This window comes from Hylobates moloch, unplaced genomic scaffold (assembly GCF_009828535.3).
Source record: "Hylobates moloch isolate HMO894 unplaced genomic scaffold, HMol_V3 SCAFFOLD_10, whole genome shotgun sequence".
NCBI lineage: Eukaryota > Metazoa > Chordata > Mammalia > Primates > Hylobatidae > Hylobates > Hylobates moloch.
Genome location: NW_026652285.1, coordinates 4884080 through 4906617, shown reverse-complemented (window position 1 = coordinate 4906617; position 22538 = coordinate 4884080). Strand labels below are relative to the sequence as shown.

General features: G+C 37.2%; 1 protein-coding gene across 1 annotated transcript in view; it reads left to right on the top strand.

The window, feature by feature from the left end:
* HSF5 (heat shock transcription factor 5) overlaps positions 1-22538 on the top strand; it is a 70236-nt gene that overhangs the window by 14969 nt on the left and 32729 nt on the right. The window contains exons 3-5 of the mRNA XM_032162713.2: positions 9863-9957; positions 13545-14066; positions 17987-18164. Of these exons, the coding sequence (XP_032018604.1) occupies positions 9863-9957; positions 13545-14066; positions 17987-18164 (795 nt within the window). The remainder of the gene's footprint in view (positions 1-9862; positions 9958-13544; positions 14067-17986; positions 18165-22538) is intronic.

Genomic DNA, 22538 nt, shown 5'->3' with positions numbered 1-22538 from the left:
TTTCATCTGAATGAGAGTGGTGATCCATCTTCAAAGTCCACTGAAATCAAATGGAAATCTGGAATGGATTTGACAAAGCGTTCAAGTTAAACGCAGAATAAAGCCAGCAGGAAGAGGCAGCATGAGGAACCAGGGAACTTCTTTACCTGGTTTACTGACCATTCTGATGCAGGTGCTGATGAATTAGGAGAGGTCATCAAAGATGATATTTGACCACACCCATTACAGTACTACTTGGTTCCCGATATGGATGATGAAGAAGGAGAAGAAGATGATGATGATGAAGAGGAGGAAGGATTAGAAGATACTGATTAGAAGGGAATGAGGAGGAAGATGAAGAAGATGAAGATGATGATGAAGGGGAGGAAGGAGAGAAGGATGAAGGAGAGGATGACTAATAGAACACTGATGGATTCCGACCTTCCTTTTTAAAAATTTTCTCCAGTCCCTGGGAGCAAGTTGCAGTTTTTTTTGGTTTTGTTTTGTTTGTTTTCCTCTTGTGCTCAGTCGCCCTGTTCTTGAGGTCTCTTTTCTCTACACCATGATTCTCAACTTATTTGGGGGAAATACCTTGAGCAGAATACAATGGGAAAAGAGTCTCTACCCCTTTCTGTTCGAAATTCATTTTTATCCCTTCTTGTCTGAACAAAAACTGTATGGAATCAACACTGCTGAGCTCTGTGGAAAAAAAGAAAAACCTCCTCCCTTCTCTCTGCTGGAAGCTGGAGGGTGTGAGGCCCCTGTGTGGCAGTGCCCAGAATTCTAGCTTTTCTCCTCCTTTCTCTAAATGAAAACATTTAGCATTTACCAACATGTATCTGTCTACTTTCTCTTGTTAAAAAACAAAACAAAACAAAACAAAACTTAAAAAATGTGTTTATAGAAGGTCAGCAAAGGGTGGGTTTGAGATGTTTGGGTGGGTTAAGTGGGCATTTTGACAACATGGCTTCTCCTTTTGCATGTTTAATTGTGATATTTGACAGACATCCTTTGCAGTTTGACACTTTTTAAAATAAATTCTCTACCAATGATGACTTGAGCCCTGCCACTCAGTGGGAGAATCTGCAGAGCCTTTAGGATCTTATTTGGAATTGACATTCTCTATTGTAATTTTTATCCTGTTTATTTTTAAATTTTCTTTTTGTTTCACTGGAAAGGAAAGATGATGCTCAGTTTTAAAGGTTGAAAGTGGACAAGTTACTTTGTTACAATAAAACTAAATGTATACACACAAAACAAAATTATAAATCTGGTGACTGTTCTATTTGTAATAGTACTATTAGTACTATTTTCTAGCTGCTAATATCCAACCATATACTTGTATCGTTGGCTCATTGTACCTAAATTTAGCAGTGAAAGGGATTATTTTCCCAAAATGTTTTAAGTTTAATGATATTAAAATCATCTAGATTGAGTTTTATAGATTTTCAGAGCTGTTACTCTTTTGGTGAATGGTGTTGAAAAGAAAAGGAGGGAATTACATGAAGTAAGGATGATTTTGCACTTTTAATCATTTTGCCTATTAGAAATTAAAAAAATTTTTTTTACCATGTTACATAGAAAATGGTTAAGGCCTAATTTTTCCCCCAGATTTGCCCAGCTACTTCTTTGAAGAACCAAAATACATGTACAATCTTTGAAAACAAGATGGCCGGGTATGGTGGCTCACACCTGTAATCCCAGCAACTTGGGAGGCTGAGGTGGAGTATTGCTTGAGCCTAGGAGTTTGAGGCTGCAGTAAGCCATGATTGTGCCACTGCATTCCAGCCTGGAAAATGTATTCCAAGTTTCAAGCAATCCTCATGGAAATTACTGGCTCTAAATTTTATGAGAAGTACTCATGTATTATTCACTAAAACCACTACAAATATTATAGTTAATATTTATTATAGAACTGCTATTTGTTAAAATTATTATTAAATTTGGACATGCTGTTTTAAAAATATTTTATTTTAGCCTGATGTAAATTATAAATTGGGAGTTGTCTCCAAGTGTTTAAGGTAAGAATTAGGAAGGAGGCTTTAAAAAAAGAACAAGTAAGTGCTGCTGATGTTTTTATAGTATACAGGATATAGAGAATTTTGTGTTAGCTGAATTTTTGTTTTGTCTTCTTTAATAGGGATAATTGAAATAACTGTAAAGTTTCTGAGATTATGAGAATAAGAAATCTCATGATGACTTCTAGTACATAATGTGGGCAAAACTGCTTTGAACATTCTGAAGTACTTTGTAAATGAAAAGTTTTATCGTTAATACAAAAAACTTGCAATGGAAAAGAAAGTGCCATAAAAATACCCTAGAAACACTTAATTCCTCCAAGTTATGGGTGAAGGAAATAAAAAGTAGTGAGCAATTTAACCAATATTTAGTGAGTACTTATTTATGAAGAGTATTACAAATGACTTTACCAAAATTAAATAGAGTATCATTCTCACGAGGCAGGTGGGTCACTTAAGGCCAGGAGTTCCAGACCAGCCTGGCCAACATGGTGAAACCCAGTCTCTACTAAAAATAGAAAAATTAGCTGGGTATGGTGGCAGCACCTGTAGTCCCAGCTACTTGGGGGCTGAGGTGGGAAGATTGCTTGAGCTCGGGAGTTTGAGGCTGCAGTGATCCGTGATTGTGCCATTGCAGAGCAAGACCTTGTCTCAAAAAAAAAAAAAAAAAAAAAAGTTGTGTTATAAAAATAAACTTGGATCTGATCTTCAAATAATATAACCAGTAAATTTTGAATATTATAATATTTCATAAATTATTAATTTATCTAGTAAAGTCAAACATTGAAACTAAAAAGTTGCCATCAGACTAACTCATAAAATGACTCATTGGAATCATTTTTTTTTCTTTCTCACGTTAGAAGCAGACTGGAGTCATTTTTTATATTTGTTGTTCCTCCCTTGAAGTGTCAGTTTTCCATTCTTACCACTTCTTCAAAAGCAAAATTTTGTAGATCCAGCATTAGTTGACTCTTTTTATTCTTGCCTTATCTAGAATTCAGTTTTTCCTCTGATGTTATTTTTGGCCTGCAACTGTAATTTAATTTTCCTCTTTTATGAAGAACTTCATTTTAAACCTTTTAATTTTACTTATTCTCTACTATATATTTGAACATACATTAAGAATATTCATCTTTATATATATAATCCTATATTGAGAATTGTTTTTCTTTAATGCTGAATAGACTCAAAATCAACTTTGCCTTTTTTTCAAAGTTTTAAACTCAAGGCAGTGATTAGTAAATTTGTAGCTACCCTTCATCTCTTTTTTTATTAACACATACTTATATAGTAATAACTATGACCAGGCAGCGTTCTTAGTACTCTTTAAATATTCACTCATTTAATCCTTATAATACTTTTATAAAATAGTGTAATTATCCTCATTTTATAGATGAGGAAACTGAGGCACAGCTAGGAAGCTGTGGGCTTGGAAACAAATCCAATCTGACTCAAGAGTCTGTTCTTTTGGCCACTGTGCTCGCCTGCCCCCCTGCCTGTCTGCCTGCCTCTCATGAAGAGGATCTTTTGTTTTTTAGCTTTGTTTTTCTTTTGAGATCATTTTTTCTGGTATATCTCTTCCTCAGAGTTAGTTCTTCCCAGATAGGGTGGACAAGAGCAATGGTAGGGGAATCTACCTTTGTATGCTGCTGGTGGCATTGGGATTGCTCTGGGTTATTGACTCACCCTGTCCAAGTAGAGAGAATGTACTCCAATTGCTAGAGTGGGAGGTTCAGCCTGGGGGCTCTGGGGAGTGGGGCTGCCTCTAATTCATTTCTGTATCCCCCTACACCTAGCATAGTGGTTGATGTAATGGGCACTGAGTAAATAATTTATTGAATGGAATGAACTAGTTCTAGTCCCAGGTTTGCAGTTAATCATTGGATATGAACTTCAGTGGATTATATCATGTTATGTGGCCTCATTTCCCTTTCTATGAAGTGGCCTTAATAGTTTGAGTGAGGAATTAAATAAATTAATATATGTGAATAGGCTTTGTAAAATTTAAACACTATTTACATGTAAAGGATCAAGTGTTTTAAAAGCTGTGTTTATTTTTATTTTTATTATTTTTTAAGAGACAAGGTCTCACTTTCTCACCAGACTGGAGTGCAGTGGCATGATCATAGTTCACTGCAGCCTGAACTCCTGGGCTCAAGCTATCCTCCCACTTCAGCTTCCCAAGTAGCTAGGACTACAGGCACACACCACCATGCCCAGCTAATTAAAACACTTTTTTTTTTTTTTGGTACAGCTAGGGTCTTGCTTTGTTGCCCAGACTGTTCTCAAGCTCTTGGCCTCAAGTGATCCCCCTGCTTAGCCTCCTGAGTTGCTGGGATTACAGGCATGAGCTACTGTACCTGTCCAACAGCTGTCTTTTAAATGGTCCTAGAAGGCTGGACACAGTGTACTTCCAGCACGTTGGGAGGCCAAGGCAGGCAGATCACTTGAGGTCAGGAGTTTGAGACCAGCCTGACCAACATGGTGAAACCCCATCACTACTAAAAATACACAAATTAGCCGGGTGTGGTGGCACACACCTGTAGCCCCAGCTACTTGGGAGGCTGAGGCAGGACAATCACTTGAACCCAGGAGGCCGAGGCTGCAGTGAGCTGAGATGGCGCCACTGCACTCCAGCCTGGGCAACAGATCAAGACCCTGTCTCAAAAAAGTAAATAAGCCTAGATATTAACACTTTAAAGGCTAAATAACAATTTATAAGAATATATGCTTTCCCCCAAGGTACACGTGATATTTTTAATTTTTATTAGAAAATATATATCTGGCCAGGAATGGTGGCTCATGCCTGTAGCCTAGCACCTTCAGAGGCCGAAAGGCAAGAGGATTGCTTGAAGCCAGGAGTTCGAGACCAGCCTGGGCAACAGAGCAAGATTGTGTCTCAAAAAAAAAGAAAGAAAAGGAAAGAAAAAGAAAAAGAAAATATCTATCCATTTTGGCATGCAGTTCTAGGTTAAAAACATATGTATATGTGTGTATATATATGTGTATATATATATGTATCTCCTATCATTTAAGATTTTTCTGAATTGGCCCTTGGGCAAAAAGAGTTACTGATTATTGTTTTAAAGTACATTTAAATTCTATAGGTGTGATCTTTAGGCTTCTAATCCTACATTAATGTACATAAATATAGAATATAGAATTATAAGAGCTTTTTGGTGCTGTTACTCCTGTTCTCAGGCAGTCTGTATTGCTTCTCTGAAAATACTTGATTTTGTGCTTATGGAAAAGAGGCACTTAGCACCAGGAAGCTCTCTCTCTCCTCTGCCAGGAGAAACTAAGCAAAAATACAATCATATTTACCTTTTTTAAAAATATACATAACATAAAACTTAACCACTTTAACTATTTTTCAGGGTGCTGTTTTGCAGCATTAAGTACATTCACCATCACCACTGTCTATCTCCAGAACTTTTTCATCTTCCCCAACCGAAACTCTGTACCTGCTAACCACTAACTCCGCATTAGAGAATGCCAACCTGTCCCTGAGGTGGAGAGGTTGTCCCTAGCAACCACTGTTCTATTTTCTGTCTCTATGAGTTTGACTATTCTAAATATCTTATATAAGTGGAATCATATATTTAATATATAAATTTACCATCTTTTTTTTTTGAGACAGAGTCTCACTCTGTCACCTAGGCTGGAGTGCAGTGGTGTGATCTCGGCTGACTGCAACCTCCGCCTCCCGGGTTCAAGTGATTCTCCTGCCTCAGCCTCCTGAGTAGCTGGGGCTACAGGTGTGCTCCACCACACCCGGCTAATTTGTGTATTTTTAGTAGTGATGGGGTTTCACCATGTTGGTCAGGCTGGTCTCGAACTCCTGACCTCGTGATCCGCCTGCCTTGGCCTCCCAAAGTGCTGGGATTACAGATGTGAGCCACTGCACCCATCCAAATTTACCACCTTAACCATTTTTAAAGATACAATTCATTGGGCCCGGGCGCGGTGGCTCACGCCTGTAATCCCAGCACTTTGGGAGGCCGAGGTGGGCGGATCACGACGTCAGGAGATCGAGACCATCCTGGCTAACACAGTGAAACCCCGTCTCTACTAAAAATACAAAAAATTAGCCGGGCGAGGTGGCGGGCGCCTGTAGTCCCAGCTACTCGGGAGGCTGAGGCAGGAGAATGGCGTGAACCCAGGGGGGCAGAGCCTGCAGTGAGCCGAGATCACCCCACTGCACTCCAGCCTGGGCGACAGCAAGACTCTGTCTCAAAAAAAAAAAAAAAAAAAAAAAAAAAAATATATATATATATACACAATTCATTGACACTACTTACATTCACAATATTATGCAACCCTCACCATTGTTTCCAAAACTTTTCACCACCCAAATGAAACTTGGTACCCGTTAAGCAATAGTTTCCCCCAACCCCTGGTAATCTCTAATTTATTTTTTGTTTTTATGAATTTGACTTTTCTAGGAACCTTACATGAGGAATCGTATAATATTTGTCCTTTTGTGACTGGCTTATTTCACTTAATGTCTTTAAGATTCATCTATATTGTAGTATGTGTCAGAATTTTCTTCCTTTTAAAGGCTGGATAATATTCCATTGTATATGTGTAACACATTTTGTTCATCCACTCATCTGTTGATGGATACTGAGTTGCTTCCATCTTTTGGCTGTTGTAAATTTTGCTATGTTGAACATGGGTGTACAGATATCTTTTCAAATGCCTGCTTTCACTTTGGGGTATAAACTCAGAAGACCTTTTCTTTACCTCACCATAAATGAGGAGATACTGGGGTTCTAGTTGCTATAGGAACTTATCTTGAAGTTAAATATACTATTATGATGTTTTTTCTTTTGAGCATTTATATTATTGGGTATTTTCTCACTGTTGACATTATACTATTCTGGAGTAGATTCAAATTCAAAATATTTTAATTCTATATTTGAATCACTTCCATAGGATAAAGTATATTAACTTGTTTGCCTCACCTATAGCGGGAGCAATAATTTTTAGTAACTCTGGCTTAACATTTTTTTAATTACTTACAAATTTTTTGAAAATGTCATTAATGCCTATATTTATATCTGAAATGGAATTCTTTTAATTATTTTCAGTTTTTCTTTCTACATGGAATTTAATGCCTCAACTGAACACTGCCTTCAGGAAGACACTGAAAGTTCTTTGTGCAGATGAATGTATCTTAGGACATAGTGATAAACTAAGTTTTATAAATGTCAGTGCTTTCATAATGCACAGTAGCTTATTTTTTCATATACTAGGCACATAGTCAAATTTCTATGCCTAGGTTTTCATATTCAGTAAACTTACTTTACTTTGTTCTATTTTGTTGACTATACAAAATACGACTACAGTGGTAAGGAATAGCCACTGAGGAATCTTTTTGGAGTACAATCTATTCAAGTCCTCATTTTCTTCATACAGGTTCGGTTTTACTTTCCATTTGTTACTGGATACTTTAAAGAACATTTACTTTTTTGCTGTTTCCTGAGTTACTAACTCAGCTATCAAGCTATCAAAAACATATTAACATATTCTCTGTTATATATTGTAGTTTATTTCTCTGAGAAATTTATTTTAAAGTACATTTTTACACCTATTCAAAATGTGTAACCAATGGAGTCAGAAACTTCCAAACAATAAAGCTAATACCTTTTATTGATTTATCTGTAAGGAAACACAGCTTTTTGGTACCCCGATGGAATGGACCTGCAGCTCCCAAGTCTTTCTCTACCACTAGGTGGCTAGATTTTCCTTAGCTGCTATAACTCTAGGGGAAAAAACTTTTTTTTTTTTTACCCTTCCCGAGTTTTGGCAAGCTCCACAGATCCTGCTTGGTGTTTAGCTATTTGGATTCAATTTATTTTCTAGAATATTAGTGCTGTCAGATACTTTGAGAAATCAAATTCAAATCCGAAACATTTAAAATATATATTTGAATAACCTTCAAAGGATCAAATCTAAGAACCTGTTCAGCTAACCTGTATTGGAAATGATAACAGCTTGAATTTTATGAGGCAATCTTAGTAATATATGGCCTTTTAAAGTCACTGAAATTGTTAAAAAAAAAAAGTCATCCAAAAAATAACCTTTATTTTCTCAAAGAGAAAATATTTATTTCTAGTATATCTTCATGAACTTCTGATGTTTTAAAAATCAATAGCATGGAGAAATAGGGAAGCATTTCGGTTATTTTTTAAAAATTCTTAGGTCAATTTACCTTTAAAGATTAAATAATGAGATTAGTAATTTTATTAGCACACTCAAAACATGAAAAATGTGGACATAAAAAGGGAGAGTTGCCACCTTATTGATAAAGACACCTTTAAAGATATTTGGCAAGTAGAATTCTAGTAAAACTACAAATGTTACATTTCAGGAAGAGGGTTTAGCTTAGGGAATTATTGTGAGAGATATATATAGATATATATATCTATATATATAAATTTTTTTGTACATAGAGTCTTACTCTGTCACCCCGGCTGGAGTGCAGTGGCACAATCATGGCTCACTGCAGCCTCTACCTCCTAGGCTCATGTGATCCTCCCACCTGAGCCTCCTGAGTAGCTGGGACTACAAACATGTGCCGCCAAGGCTGGGTGATTTTTGTATTTTTTGTAGAGATGGGGTTTCACTGTGTTGCCGAGGCTGGTCTCAAACTCCTGGGCTGAAGGGATTCACCTGCCTCAGCCTCCCAAAGTGCCGGGACTACAGGAGTGAGCCACCACGCCTCGCTGTATTGTGGTATGTCAAAGAGCGTGTGCTTTGGAGTTTAATTACTGACTCTGTCACTTCCAGCTTTGTGACTTTTGGCAAATTACTTAATATTACTGAGCTTTAGTTTACCTGTTTTGTAAAGGCAATATATGTAAAGCATTTACTACTGTGCCTGGAACAGGGTAGGTGCTCAATATACACCATCCTCTGTTTAATCCACAGTTGTGATATTAATAACTGATTCTCACTTATACTGGAGAGTCTCTACAAAAAAGCAGACTCAACCTATTATTAAGACTGCATCTGTAAGTAACTTTGCTAGTACCAACAGTTCAATTTTTTCACAGTGTCCTGACTATAAAGGGAAAGTTTTGAAAATGTGTTTCTTCAGTTAAAACAATAGCAGCTAACACTTCTTGTTTGCTTACTGTGTACCAGTACGCTTCTAAATTCTTTATGGATATTAGCTCATTTATATCACAACAACCACCATATTTGGTAGGTTCTATTATTCTGTTATTATCTCTATTTTAATAGGATGCAGAAACCGAGGTACACAGAGATTAACCATGCTCAAATTTACACTGGGCTGTAAACCCAGGCTGGTGGAGCTGGGCTCCAAAACCAGGCAGTCTGGCTCTGTGATCTGCATTCCTAACCACTTGCCTAAATTATTAAAACATTTTTGTATACATTTCTACTGGATGCATTGTTTAATGGTGGAACATTTGGAGAATATTTCATAGTTATTTTACTCTTTTAAAACACTCCACCCTCCAAATAGTTTTTACTGTTGAAATGATTGAAATACTTATTTTGGAATTTCAATATATTCCTCTATTTTCAATAAAATGAAATTACTTTCAATAAGAATATACGTTTGGTTAAAAAGGTAACAAAATGCTTAGGTATTAAAGAAATCATTTATAAAAATAGACATCAGACATGACCCTTTTAAAGACCTTTAAAATTATTTTGTTACTGTGTTGTTCTCAATAAATAACACCACCTAATTGGACTAAATATTTTGTTAGACATACAAAGGAAGTTCTTCAAATTTGGATTTCTTTCCATGTTGAAAGACGGGAGCTCCTTGAATGCTATAGAAATGTATTGTGGTTGATGGCTTTCTGTGTTTGAATTTGTTCCAGCTGTGCTACAGTGCTGTTCTCCTACCCACATGGATGCTCTAAGTAGTTGTGTCACTCCCACTGCCTCTTCCTATGCACACTGCAACTACTTCCAGGTAAGATTCTTGCAACTGTGGCCATGCTCCGCACTTCATGTGCAATTTTATCGATCTTGCAAAATTTCCAAGTGTAATTTTATATTAATGAGTAACCAGAAGTAAGCTGTGGATTAATGGGCTTTGTTTTCTCAATTCTTAAAAGAAAAAAAGAGAGAATTAATATAAATAATATCTCAGAATTCTTCTAGGCCAGAACTGTTCAATATAGTAGCCACTAGCCACATGTGGCTATTTAAGCTAATTAAAATTAAATGAAATTTAAAAATTCTTCAGTTATACTAGTCACATTTCAAGTACTCAATAGTCTCATATGGTTATTTAAATTAAAATTAAATTGATTTAAAAATTATTCCATACTTAAAGTTGACACATTTTGAGTGCTCAGTAGTTTCATATGGCTTATGGGTACTGAATTATACAGCACAGATCTAGAACATTCCCATCATTGCTGAAAGTTATTTTAAACAGTGCTGTTCTGGATTTTTCCAAGGTAAAATGAATACCAGATAAACGCTACAAGTATATAAGTCACCAAATGACAGATTCTTCCAAGATGATACAGATAATTAGACTTTTCTTTTTAAGGAGAAAGGAGAAAAATGTCAAAAATGAGAAATTTAAGTGGTGGCCCCCTTCATCCATAGCCCCTATGTTGTAAACACCATAGCGGTTCAGTATCCCTTAGTCAAAATGCTTGGGACCAGGAGTGTTTCAGATTTTGGATTTTTTCAGATTTTGGAATATTTCCAAAAACATAATGAGATATCTTGGGGATATGACCCGAGTCTAAACATAAAATCTAATTATGTTTCATATATACCTTATACACATAGTTTAAAGGTAATTTCATACAATCTTTTTAGTAACTTTGTTCATGAAACAAAGTTTGTGTTAAGTGCTTTTGTGCTGAAATTTTCCACTTGTGGTGTCATGCCAGCACTCAAAAAGTTTCAGGTTTTGGAGTATTTGAGATTTTAGAATTTTGGATTAAGGATGCTCAACTTTTACTTCAAATATCTTCTCATTATTTCTTAGGAGAAACTTGCTTGGAGTTAAATGATTTATATAGCTATTTTAAGGATACTTTTAAATTCCATGCTTTGTATTTTTATGCTATAACTGCCAAAGATTGGAATTGTGTGTTTGCCTTGGATAATCATCTAGCCAAGATAGTTTCAAGATAGTCTCAGTTCTTAAGAGAATATCTTACTAGTGGCATTAGGGTACTCAAAAGAGCATTCCTTTTTTTTTTTTTTGGAGAAAATCTACATAGGAAGTCAAATTATAATCAGGTTGTTGTTTGAAGAGTATAGAATGAGATCAAGGGGACTTAGCTGGCCACTTTTCATGGCTGATATGATCAAGCATGATATCCCAGCCCATTCATCTTCACTGGAGGGACATACCTATCCCACAGTTAGATGCTCTTGTTTGTGGGTCCAGGCACTCTCTTCTCTGGATCATGCTGGAGATACTATGATAGTGTTTATATCTTGATTATGTTGTATGCTAAATAAAACATTTTTATAAAGACCTTTTCTTGTTATAGAGACAATATATGGCCATGTATGGTGGGTCATGCCTTATAATCCCAGCTCTTTGGGAGGCCATGGTGGGAGGATTGTTTGAGGCCAGGAAATTGAGATGAGCCTGGGTAACATAGTGAGTGAGACCCTATCTCTTAAAAAAAAAAAAAAAAAAAAGAAAGGAAGGAAGGAAGAAGGAAGGAAGGGAGGGAGGGAGGGAGAGAGAAAAGGTGGGTTAGTTGGGTGTAGTGGTGCATGCACCTTTCATCCTAGCTTGGGAGGCTGAGGTGGGAGGATCAAGCGATCCCCCCACCTTGAGGAGTTTGAAGAGTTTGAGGCTATAGTGAGCTGTGATTGTGCCACTGTATTCCAGCCTGTGCAACACAGTGAGACCCTGTCTCAAAAAAAAAAAAAAAAAATCTGCCAGGCGTGGTGGCTCACGCCTGTAATCCCAGCACCACTTTGGGAGGCTGACGTGGGTAGATCACTTGAGTTCAGGAGTTTAAGACCAGCCTGGCCAACATGGCGAAACCCTGTCTCTATTAAAAGTACAAAAATTAGCTGGGCATGGTGGTGGGCGCTTGTAATCCCAGCTACTCAGGAGGCTGAGGCAGGAGAATCGCCTGAACCTGGGAGGCGGAGGTTGCAGTGAGCCAAGATCGTGCCATTGCACTCCAGCCTGGGTGACAAAAGTGAAACTCCGTCTCAAAAACAAAACAAAAAATTAAAAAAAGAAGACAATACATGTTCATCATAGGAAAATAGCAATAAGCACACATAAAATTTTGAAATAGAAAAATGGGAAAGTGTTTCAGATTCCATCCTGAAAATAAATGCAGTTGGTTTAGTTGGACTGTAGGTATGGGTAAGAGTGTGCGTGCACAGTCAGTACACTGTAATGTTTAAGAGCAAGAGCTCTTGAGTACGGCAAACCTAGGCTTGAAACCTGGCTCTGTCAGTTATTTCATTGTAACTTTGGGTAAATTAGGAAGTTTCTGGACCTCGGTTTTATCATTTGAAATGGAGATTATCACATTTCACAGGGCTCTTTTTGAAGGTTGGATGAAATCTATATAAAGCACTTTGCATGTGCTTGGCACATAGTAATAACTCAATAAATGTGCTATTGGCTATAGTCACTTAGTGCTTATATCATTTGAATTTACATTATTTGGCATTAGTGGCCTTCTGAAAATCTTTGACAATCTTTGTTAATGATTGTGTTTAGCAACATCAACTCACTGCATACTTTCTTTAATCATAACTCTTCTGTATTTTAAGTTTATAATCTGATATAATCAGCAAACATTTATTGAATGCCTACTCTGTGTGAGGCTCTTCATTGTGCAACATCAATTCATTACATGTTTTATTTAATCATTCTTCTGTATTTTATGTTCACAGATCTTTATCACCAAACATGTATTAAGTGCCTACTCTCTGCAAAGCAGTATATATAAGAGAATATATCTTAAAGATGAAAATCTAAAAGCAACAGCCATTTTAGTCTATTGCTTTGTTATTAAAAATAAATAATCCCAGGAAATAAAGGACATTTGATATTCCATCAATTTTTCCCCATATTATTTGGAACAGAATATTAGTACCGCTCCCTGAATCTGTAGAAGGATCAGTAGACTTGTGAGCATCCTGTGTTTGAAATTTCCTTACTGCATTCCTAAAACAGTATATGATAGATACAAATTAAGTTTTTGTCTGTCAGCCTTTATGGAAGAATTTGGTGTATAGATGCTTTATCAGCAAATAGGTATTTGGGTACTATAGCTTTTGATTTTGTATAGTTTAACCCTAAGAATTATTGACCCATTGGAGTATTAAACTTAGCAGAGTGGTTGACATGTAGTATATACTAAGTAAATGCTAACAGTAGATTTGAAGCTACTCTTGCTGAAAAGTAGATTAGTGTCTAGGTTTTCTTAGTGATCTTTAAGTTTAATCTATTTATGTTTAGCACTCATCAGCCTAAATACTGTAGCTTTCCTCCTTAATTTCATATTTGATTTTCTATCAAAACAGTTATATTTTTTCTTTTCCCAGAATCCTTCAATGCAGTCCTCCTATCCAGTTGAATTTTTGACTTCCAATTGGCCCTGCAGTACTACTGATGAAAATAAAAAGGCGGAAGTAAACCTAGAGGCTGTCTTTCAGATAGTAGATGAGTTGCATTCCTCCCCTAACTTGGAGATGGTAAAGGTGGAGCCTGTTGAGAATCAGTGCCCAACATCTCAATCTTATGGAGGCCAACACATTCTAGCTAATTCTAACAACAGCAATCCGTGTTCTGCAAGTCAGGCTAGCCAGCTGGAGCCACTTACTCCTGTAGGCTCAGATATTATGTCTTCTGTGGTTGGAACAGAACAAGCAGTTGCCTGCTCTCTACCACAGTCACCTGAGTACATCTATACCATCCACACAGCTCAGCCTGTTGAAAATAGCACAATACAGGAATCTGCAGCCATCCAGCTAGCTCATGTCGAACTGAAGGAGCACCTAAATCATAATCCATCTCCATCTTCAGTAGTATTTGTGCAGGAAGGGCCACCATTCAGCACACACCAGGTAAGGGGGCAAAGAAAAAAATGCTAATAAAGCTCAAAGTACCTAGTACTTCTGCTAAAGACTATTCTAGTGGAGAGTTTGTTCAGATTTTATTTGGGTTTAATACCAGTTCATTATGGTTTCCAGGAGGATCATGTCCCAGTGGTTCTGCACAAAAGATTCAGAAAGAAGTCACCGTAACCCTTAAGCATCGTCTCACTATATTATGCATGGTCTGAAGTCAACCTCTAAAGAGAGGTTGTCTAATTGAGCACTGTGGTATGAAGCTTATTTTCATGTTATAAACATCCCTTGAGTTTTTGCTTCCTATCTTAATTTGGATAGATTAGATATGCCTGGCCGATAATTCTATTACCCAGGAGGGATGGTTTATTTGACAGATACTATGATGACTTCCCTAGCCATTTGTGGCATGGAGGTAAGGAGATGGTTGGAAGTCTTTTCTAACTTTATTACAGCATCATTGAACTGTAACTTGTGAGCATACTGTGTTTGAATTTCCTTACTAATATCTGCACTCCTAAAGCAGAAGGTAAAGGCTAATTCCTTTATTTCCACTAGTTTAATACAAGAAAATGAATAAACTTTAATTCTGAATAATTAGTAAGAATAATTCATCAAAAGTACATCCACAGAAACAAAGTCAAATAGCACGTTCTCATTTTATAAGAGGAAGCTAAATAATGTGTACACACTGGACATACAATGTGGAATAATAGACACTGGTGACATGGAAGGGTGGGAGAGTGGGAGGGGGAACAGAGATGAGAAATTACTTAGTGGGTACACTGTACACTATTCACTCAAAGCCCAGACTTCACCACTATGCAGTATATCCATGTAACAAAACTGTACCTGTACCTCTTAAAATAATACCAAAAAAATCCAAATTAAAAAGAATTTTTTGGTGTCTCTCTCTGTCACCTAGGCTGGAGTGCAGTGGTGCAATCTCAGCTCACTGCAGCCTCCACCTCCTGGGTTCAAATGATTCTCCTGCCTCAGCCTCCCAAGTAACTGGGATTACAGGCGTGCCACCATGCCCAGCTAATTTTTGTATTTTTAGTAGAGACGGGGTTCCACCATGTTGACCAGGCTGGTCTTGAACTCCTGACCTCAGGTGATCCACCTGCCTTGGCCTCCCACAGTGCTGGGATTACAGGCATGAGCCACTGTGCTTGGCCCCAAATTAAAATCTTTTTTTGTGTGAATTAAGTATTTTTTCCTACTTTTAATTTTTTTCTTGATCTCAGCCTGATATGTGTATATATATTTTTTCCATTTTGGATGTTTTCTTTAATAGCACTGAAACTCTCTTCATTGTTAGAAAGTCCCAAGATAACTTTTGGCAGGTTTTTGTTTTTTGCAGCCTTTTTAAGCTCTATTTTTAGATCCAAATGTCTTAAATTTATATCACCTCTTTTTTTTTTTAGCCTGACTGTCGAGATCTAGTATATTGTGTTAAGATAATATTGTAAATTCAGTAGACAAAATATAGGCCCATTATGGTTTGTTGTTGTTGTTGTTTTGAGATGGAGTCTCGCTCTGTTGCTCAGGCTGGAGTGCAGTAGTGCAATCTTGGCTCACTGCAACCTCCACCTCCTGGGTTCAAGGAATCCTCCTGCCTCAGCCTCCTGAGTAACCAGGATTACAGGTGTGTGCCACCAGGCCGGCTACTTTTTTGTATTTTTAGTAGAGACAGGGTTTCACCATGTTGGCTGGTGTTGAACTCCTGACCTAAGGTGATCCGCCCACCTCGGCCTCCCAAAGTGCTGGGATTACAGGCGTGAGCCACTGCACCTGGCCCCATTATGTTTTAAATATATTTGTAGAACACAGAATTTGTCTTTGTTCCTTCATAGTCACATCTGAAATATTTCAGATCTTAAAACTGCACTAGTACACAGTAACTTTTTCATTAACAAATATATCTTGGCCAGGCACAGTGGCTCACGCCTATAATCCCAGCACTTTGGGAGGCCAAGGCGGATGGATCATGAGGTCAGGAGATCGAGACCATCCTGGCTAACACGGCGAAACCCTGTCTCTACAAAAATACAAAAAATTAGCCGGGTGTGGTGGCAGGTGCCTGTAGTCCCAGCTACTTGGGAGGCTGAGGCAGGAGAATGGCATGAACCCAGGAGGTGGAGCTTGCAGCGAGCTGAGATTGCGCCACTGCACTCCAGCCTGGGTGACAGAGCGAGACTCCGTCTCAAAAAAAAAAGTATATATGTGTGTGTGTGTATATATATATATATATGTGTGTGTGTGTGTGTGTGTGTGTGTGTGTATATATATATGTGTGTGTATATATATGTGTGTGTATATATATACGTATATATGTGTATATATACGTATATATGTGTATATATACGTATATATATACACACACATGTATATAAAGCTGTGTTTTAAACTTTTAACTTTATTTCATTATATAATTTTATTTTAAATTAAATTCATAAAGAAATAGAGTGTTTCAGAAGTTGGTCAACTTGACAAAGGGATTTACATTCCAAAGAAAATTTAGGAACTCTAAGAAAGAAACTTAGGCTAGGCACAGTAGCTTATGCCTGTAATTCTAGAACCTCTGGAAGCTGAGGTGGGAGGATCGCTTGAACCCAGGAAGTCCAGACCGGCCTGGGCAACATAGTGAGACTCTATCCCTACAAAAACATTTTAAAAATTAGCTTGGTGTGGTGGCACACACCTGTGTCCTAGGTACTTGGGAGGCTGAGGTGGGAGGATAGCTTGAGCCTGGGAGGTCAAGGCTGCAGTGAGCCGTGATCACACCACTACACTCCAGCCTGGGCAACAGAATGAGACCCTGTCTCAAAGAAAGAAATTTGTATTTTATAAACAGGGCAGATATAGATTTTATAGGGGCTAAAGCTTATGCAATTTTGAGGGCCTCTTTAAGAGAAAGAATACAAAATTAGTAAAATAAAGTATCCACATCCCACTGAAACCATCTAACAGGATCGTGCCTATGGCCATTCCAACAGGAGAGGAAGTCTGATAGAACATATTCTACAGAGAAAAAAGATGGTTTTAACCAATCATGGTGAAACTATCTTACTTTTGGTCAGGTGTGGTGGCTCACGTCTGTAATCCCAGTGCTTTGGGAAGCCCAAGTGGGAAGATCCCCTGAGACCAGGAGTTACCAGCCTGGGCAACATAGCGAGACCCTGTCTCTACAAAAAAATTTTTTTTTTTTTTTTGAGATGTAGTCTCACTCTGTTGCCCAGGCTGGTGTGCAGTGGTACAGTCTCGGCTCACTGCAACCTCCACCTACTGGGTTCAAGCGATTCTCCTGCCTCAGCCTCCCGAATAGCTGGGATTACAGGCACCTGCTACCACGCCCGGCTAATTTTTTGTATTTTTAGTAGAGACGGGGTTTCACCATGTTGGCCAGGCTGGTTGAGAACTCCTGACCTCGTGATCCGCCTGCCTTGGCCTCCCAAAGTGCTGAGATTACAGCTGTGAGCCACCGCGCCTGGCCTACAAAAAAACTTTTTAAAAATTAGCTAGTACCTGTAGTCCTAGCTACTCAGGAGGATCACTTGAGCCCAGGAGCTCAAGGTTACAGTGAGCTATGATTGTACCACTGTACTCCCGCCTGGACAACAATGTGAGACCCTGCCTTAAAACAAACAAAAAAAAACTGTACTTTTGTAAGTTAAAAAAAAATCAACAAGCTTCATGGTAGATATTCCTCTGATCATAAGTAAATGTTTTAGCTCCATATGCATTTTAATAGTTTGTGTAAGGAGAAAGGTATAGTATCATTTATAAGAATGAAAAGCCTTATAAGCTTGTTTGTTGGCTCATGTTCCTATAATAGAACTCCTCTGATAAAATATCTTAACTTTTAGCAGATATTTGGAGGAAATTTCAAATAATGAATGAGTTTAATATTTTAGGTGGATGCCAATATAAAATGCGAGACCAATTCACATGAGAATATCTTGCCTTCAGAAGAGATGGGATTCCTCATTTCAGAAATGGGGCCTGCTAGCAAGCCTAGTAAAGACACAGGTTTAGCCACTCCAGTCAGATACAGAGAGCACAGAAGCAACTCACAACAAGGAAAGTCCCCTGGTAAGGATTATTGTACTCTAGAATGCCAGAAGTAGAATCATGCTGTAGAATTAATATATGAATGACAGTTTTTCTGGGTCTCCATTTATTATTCATAATTGTATTATATCTGTCACATTGCTATTTTTACATAGCTGTAATTTTAACTCTATATTTGTTCTTCATTATCTTTGTAAAGTATGTAATAGTTATTTTCCTAATATTGCATATAATGATTTGGGCTTTGAAAAATATAGAACATATTAAGAATAAGCAAAGGAATTTAGATTATTTAACTTGGAGAAGGCAAGGATGAAGGATGATTTAATAACTATCCTCAGACGCCAGACTTCAAAATTGTAGTTGTACTTATTCTGTTATTAACAGACTCTAGGACAAGAGGGCATGCACTTATATTGTGACAGGAGAAAATCAGATGGAAATTTAGGATATTATCCTGAGCGCATTATAAAGATACTATAAAGTATGACCCTATACCAATGATTTGTTATTCTTGCGATTTCTAAGAACCCAGAATAAGGGATTGTTTTAGGCACATATAGTTCTAATATGACAAAATCATATTTTTTGAAGAAATAGTAACATCTAATAAAACATGTGTCTCATATCATCCAAAAATCAAGTTACCAAAGACTGCAGTGGACAATTTTAATATTCTAGAATTATGTGCATGTCAGGGGCATGCAGTGCAGGCAGAATTAACCAGGACAAACAATCATTTTAGCCTACAATAATTTGAAAAATGTTGAGAACTTCTGTGAGAATTTTTCCAAAAAGTAAATTAATAGTGATATGATCATGGTGTAGCTCAGACTCATAGGGTTCTTTCTGCAAAATGTCTTTTAGGCTAAAAACTATCCATCATTTATTCACTAAACTTAGCTTGCACACTTTTAGTTGATTATATTTTCCAATCCATAATTAAAGACTAAAGATTTCTCACCACTGAAGGCGTTTAACACAATGGCATGAGCCTCGAAGGCAATTTAGATGAGAGAAGGGCAGGAACTAATATTTACCGTACCGATTTTTGTGCCATAGGACAAACCTCATGGAAGTGGCATTGTCATTTTAAACATCAGGAAATTTAGGCTTAGAGTAAGTAACTTGTTCAAAGTCACATAGAAATTTGTTTTCTTTTTTCATTTTTTGGAGACAGAGCCTTGCTCTGTTGCCCAGGCTAGAGTGCAGTGGCGCAATCTTGGCTCACTGCAGCCTCCACCTCATGGATTTGAGCAATTCTCGTGCCTCAGCCTCCCCAGTAGCTGGGACTACAGGTGCGTGGCACCACACCCAGCTAATTTTTGTATTTTTAGTAGAGATAGGGTTTCACCATGTTGGCCAGGCTTGTCTTGAACTCCTGGCCTCAAGTGATCCACCCACCTTGGCCTCTTAAAGTGCTGGGATTACAGGCGTGAGCCACCACACCTGGCCCTTTTTTCTTTTCTTTCCTTTTCTTTTTCTTTATTATTATTATTTTTTTTCTGAGACAGAGTCTTGCTCTGTTGCCCAGGCTGTAGCGCAATGGCGCGATCTCGGCTCACTGCAACTTCCACCTCCCAGGTTCAAGCGATTCTACTGCCTCAGCCTCCTGAGTAGCTGGGATTACAGGCACACTCCACCACGACTGGCTAATTTTTGTACTTTTTAGTAGAGGCAGGGTTTCCGCCATGTTGGCCAGGCTGGTCTTGAACTCCTGACCTCAGGTGATCTGCCTGCCTTGGCCTCCCACAGTGCTGGGATTGCAGGTATGAGCCACTACACCCAGCTGCCTTTTTTCATTTTTTATAGAGATGGGGTCTCACTATGTTGCCCAGGCTGGTCTTGCACTCCTAGGCTCAAGCAGTCCTCCTGCCTTGACCTCTCAAAGTGCTGAGATTATAAGCATGAGCCACCATGCATGGCCAGTCACGTATAAACTAATATTGCTAATATCCTACCCTAAGTTGTCTGCCTGTAGAGCACATATCCTTTCCTTTTAATTTTTTATTGTGTTGAAGAACATGTAACATAAAATTTATCATTTTAACCACTTTTATTTTTAATTTATAATTTAAATATAATTGTACATATTTATGAGGTACAATGTGATTTTTTGACACATGTATACGTAGTGTAATGATCAAATTGAGATAATTACCATATCCATCACTCTAAACATTTATAATTTCTTTGTGGTGATAACACTAAACCTTTTCTTCCAGCTGTCTTGAAGTATACACTACATTGTTATTTGCTACAATTATGCTACTGTGTAATAGAATACCAAAACCTATTCTTCCTATCTAATTACAACTTTTGACCAACTTCTCCCAATCTCCTCACTTTCCTACCTTCCCCAGCCTCTGGTATTTACTATTCTACTCTCTTCTATGAAATTAACTTTTTTAGCTTCCATATATGGTAAGATCATGTAGTGTTTGTCTTTCTGTGCCTGGCTTATTTCACTTAACATAATGTTCTCCAGGTTCACCTACGTTGCCAAAAATGACAAGATTTCATTCTGTTTTATGGCTGAATAGTATTCCATTGTGTATGTATGTACGTACGTGTGTGTGTGTGTGTGTATATATATATATACACACACACATATATACACACACACACATACATATATATATATATCACATTTTCTTTATTCATCTGTAGATGCGTATTTAGGTTGATCCATATCTTGGCTATTGTGAATAGTGCTGTGGTAAACACGGGTGTGGAGATGTCTCTTCAACATACTGATTTCATCTTCTTTGGAGATATATCCAGTAGTGGGACTGCTAAATTATATAGTATATATATATATATTTTTTTAATTTTTTAAGAACCTTCATACTGTTTTTCTATAATGTTATGCTAACTTACATTCCTACAAATAGTATATAAGAGTTCCCTTTTCTCTGCATCTTTGCCAGCATTTGTTATTTTTTGTCTTTTTTATAATAGCCATTTTAACTGGGGTGAGGTGATATTGTGGTTTTGATTTGCATTTCTCTGATGATTGGTGATATTGAGCATTCTTCCATATATCTGTTGGTCATTTGTGTATCTTCTTTTGAGAAATGTCCATTCAGGTCTTTTGCTCATTTTTAAAATCAGACTGTTTTTTGTTTTTTTATTTGTTTTGCTTCTGAGTTGCTTAAATTCCTTATGTATTCTGCATATTAACCTTTTGTCAAATGTATAGTTTGCAAATACTTTCTCTCTTTATGTAGGTCATCTCTTCATTGTATTATGTCTTTTGCTATGCAGAAAATTTTTCGTTTGATGTAATCCCGTTTGTCTATTTTTGGTTTTGTTGCCTGTGCTTTTGAGGTCTTATCCAAAAAGTCCTCGCCCGGTCCATTTTCATGAAGCATTTTCCCTATGTTTTCTTCTAATAGTTTCATAGTTTTGAATCTTATATTTAAGTATTTAATCAATTTAGAGTTGATTTTTGTATATGGTGAGAAATTGGGGTTTAGTTTCCTTCTTCTGCATATGGACATCCAAATTTCCCAGCACTATTTATTAAGGAGACAGTCCTTTCTCTAATGTATGTACTTGGCAACTTTTGAAAATCAGTTAGCTATAAATGTATAAATTTATTTTTGGGTTCTCTATTCTGTTACAATTGATTTAGGTGTCTATTTTTATGCCTGTACCATGCTGTTTTGGTTACTATCGCTTTGGTAGTGTATTTTGAAATCAGGTAGGGTGATGCCTCCAGCTGTGTTCTTTTTGCTCAGGATTGCTTTGGCTATTTGGGGTCTTTTGTATTGCTATATGAATTTTAAGAATTTTTTTTCTATTTCTGTGAAGAATGTCGTTGATATTTTGATAGGGCTTGCATTAAATCTGTATATCACTTTGGGTAATATGGACATTTTAACAATAATCTAATCCATGCACATGTGATATCCTTCCATTTAGTTGTGTCTTCTTCAACATCTTTCATCAATGTTTTATAGTTTCCATTGTGAGGATAATTCACCTCCTTGGTTAAGTTTATTTCTAATTTTTTTGTAGCTACTATAAATGGAATTGGTTTCTTGATTTCTTTTTCAGATAGTTCACTATTGGCGTATAGAGAAACACTACTGATATTTGTAAGTTGATTTTGTATCCTGCAACTTTACTAAATTCATTTATTCGTTCCAATTTTTTTGGTGGAATCTTAGGGTTTTCTATGTATATAATCATGCCATCCACAAACAAGGACAATTAGACTTTCTCCCTTCTAATTTGGATGTCATTTATTTCTTTCTCTTGCCTAATTGGTCTGACTAGAATTTCCAGTACTGTGTTGAATAAAAGTGGTGAAAGTGGGCATTCTTGGCTTGTTCCAGATCTTAGAGGAAAAGCTTTCAACTTTTCATCATTCAGTGTAATGTTAGCTGT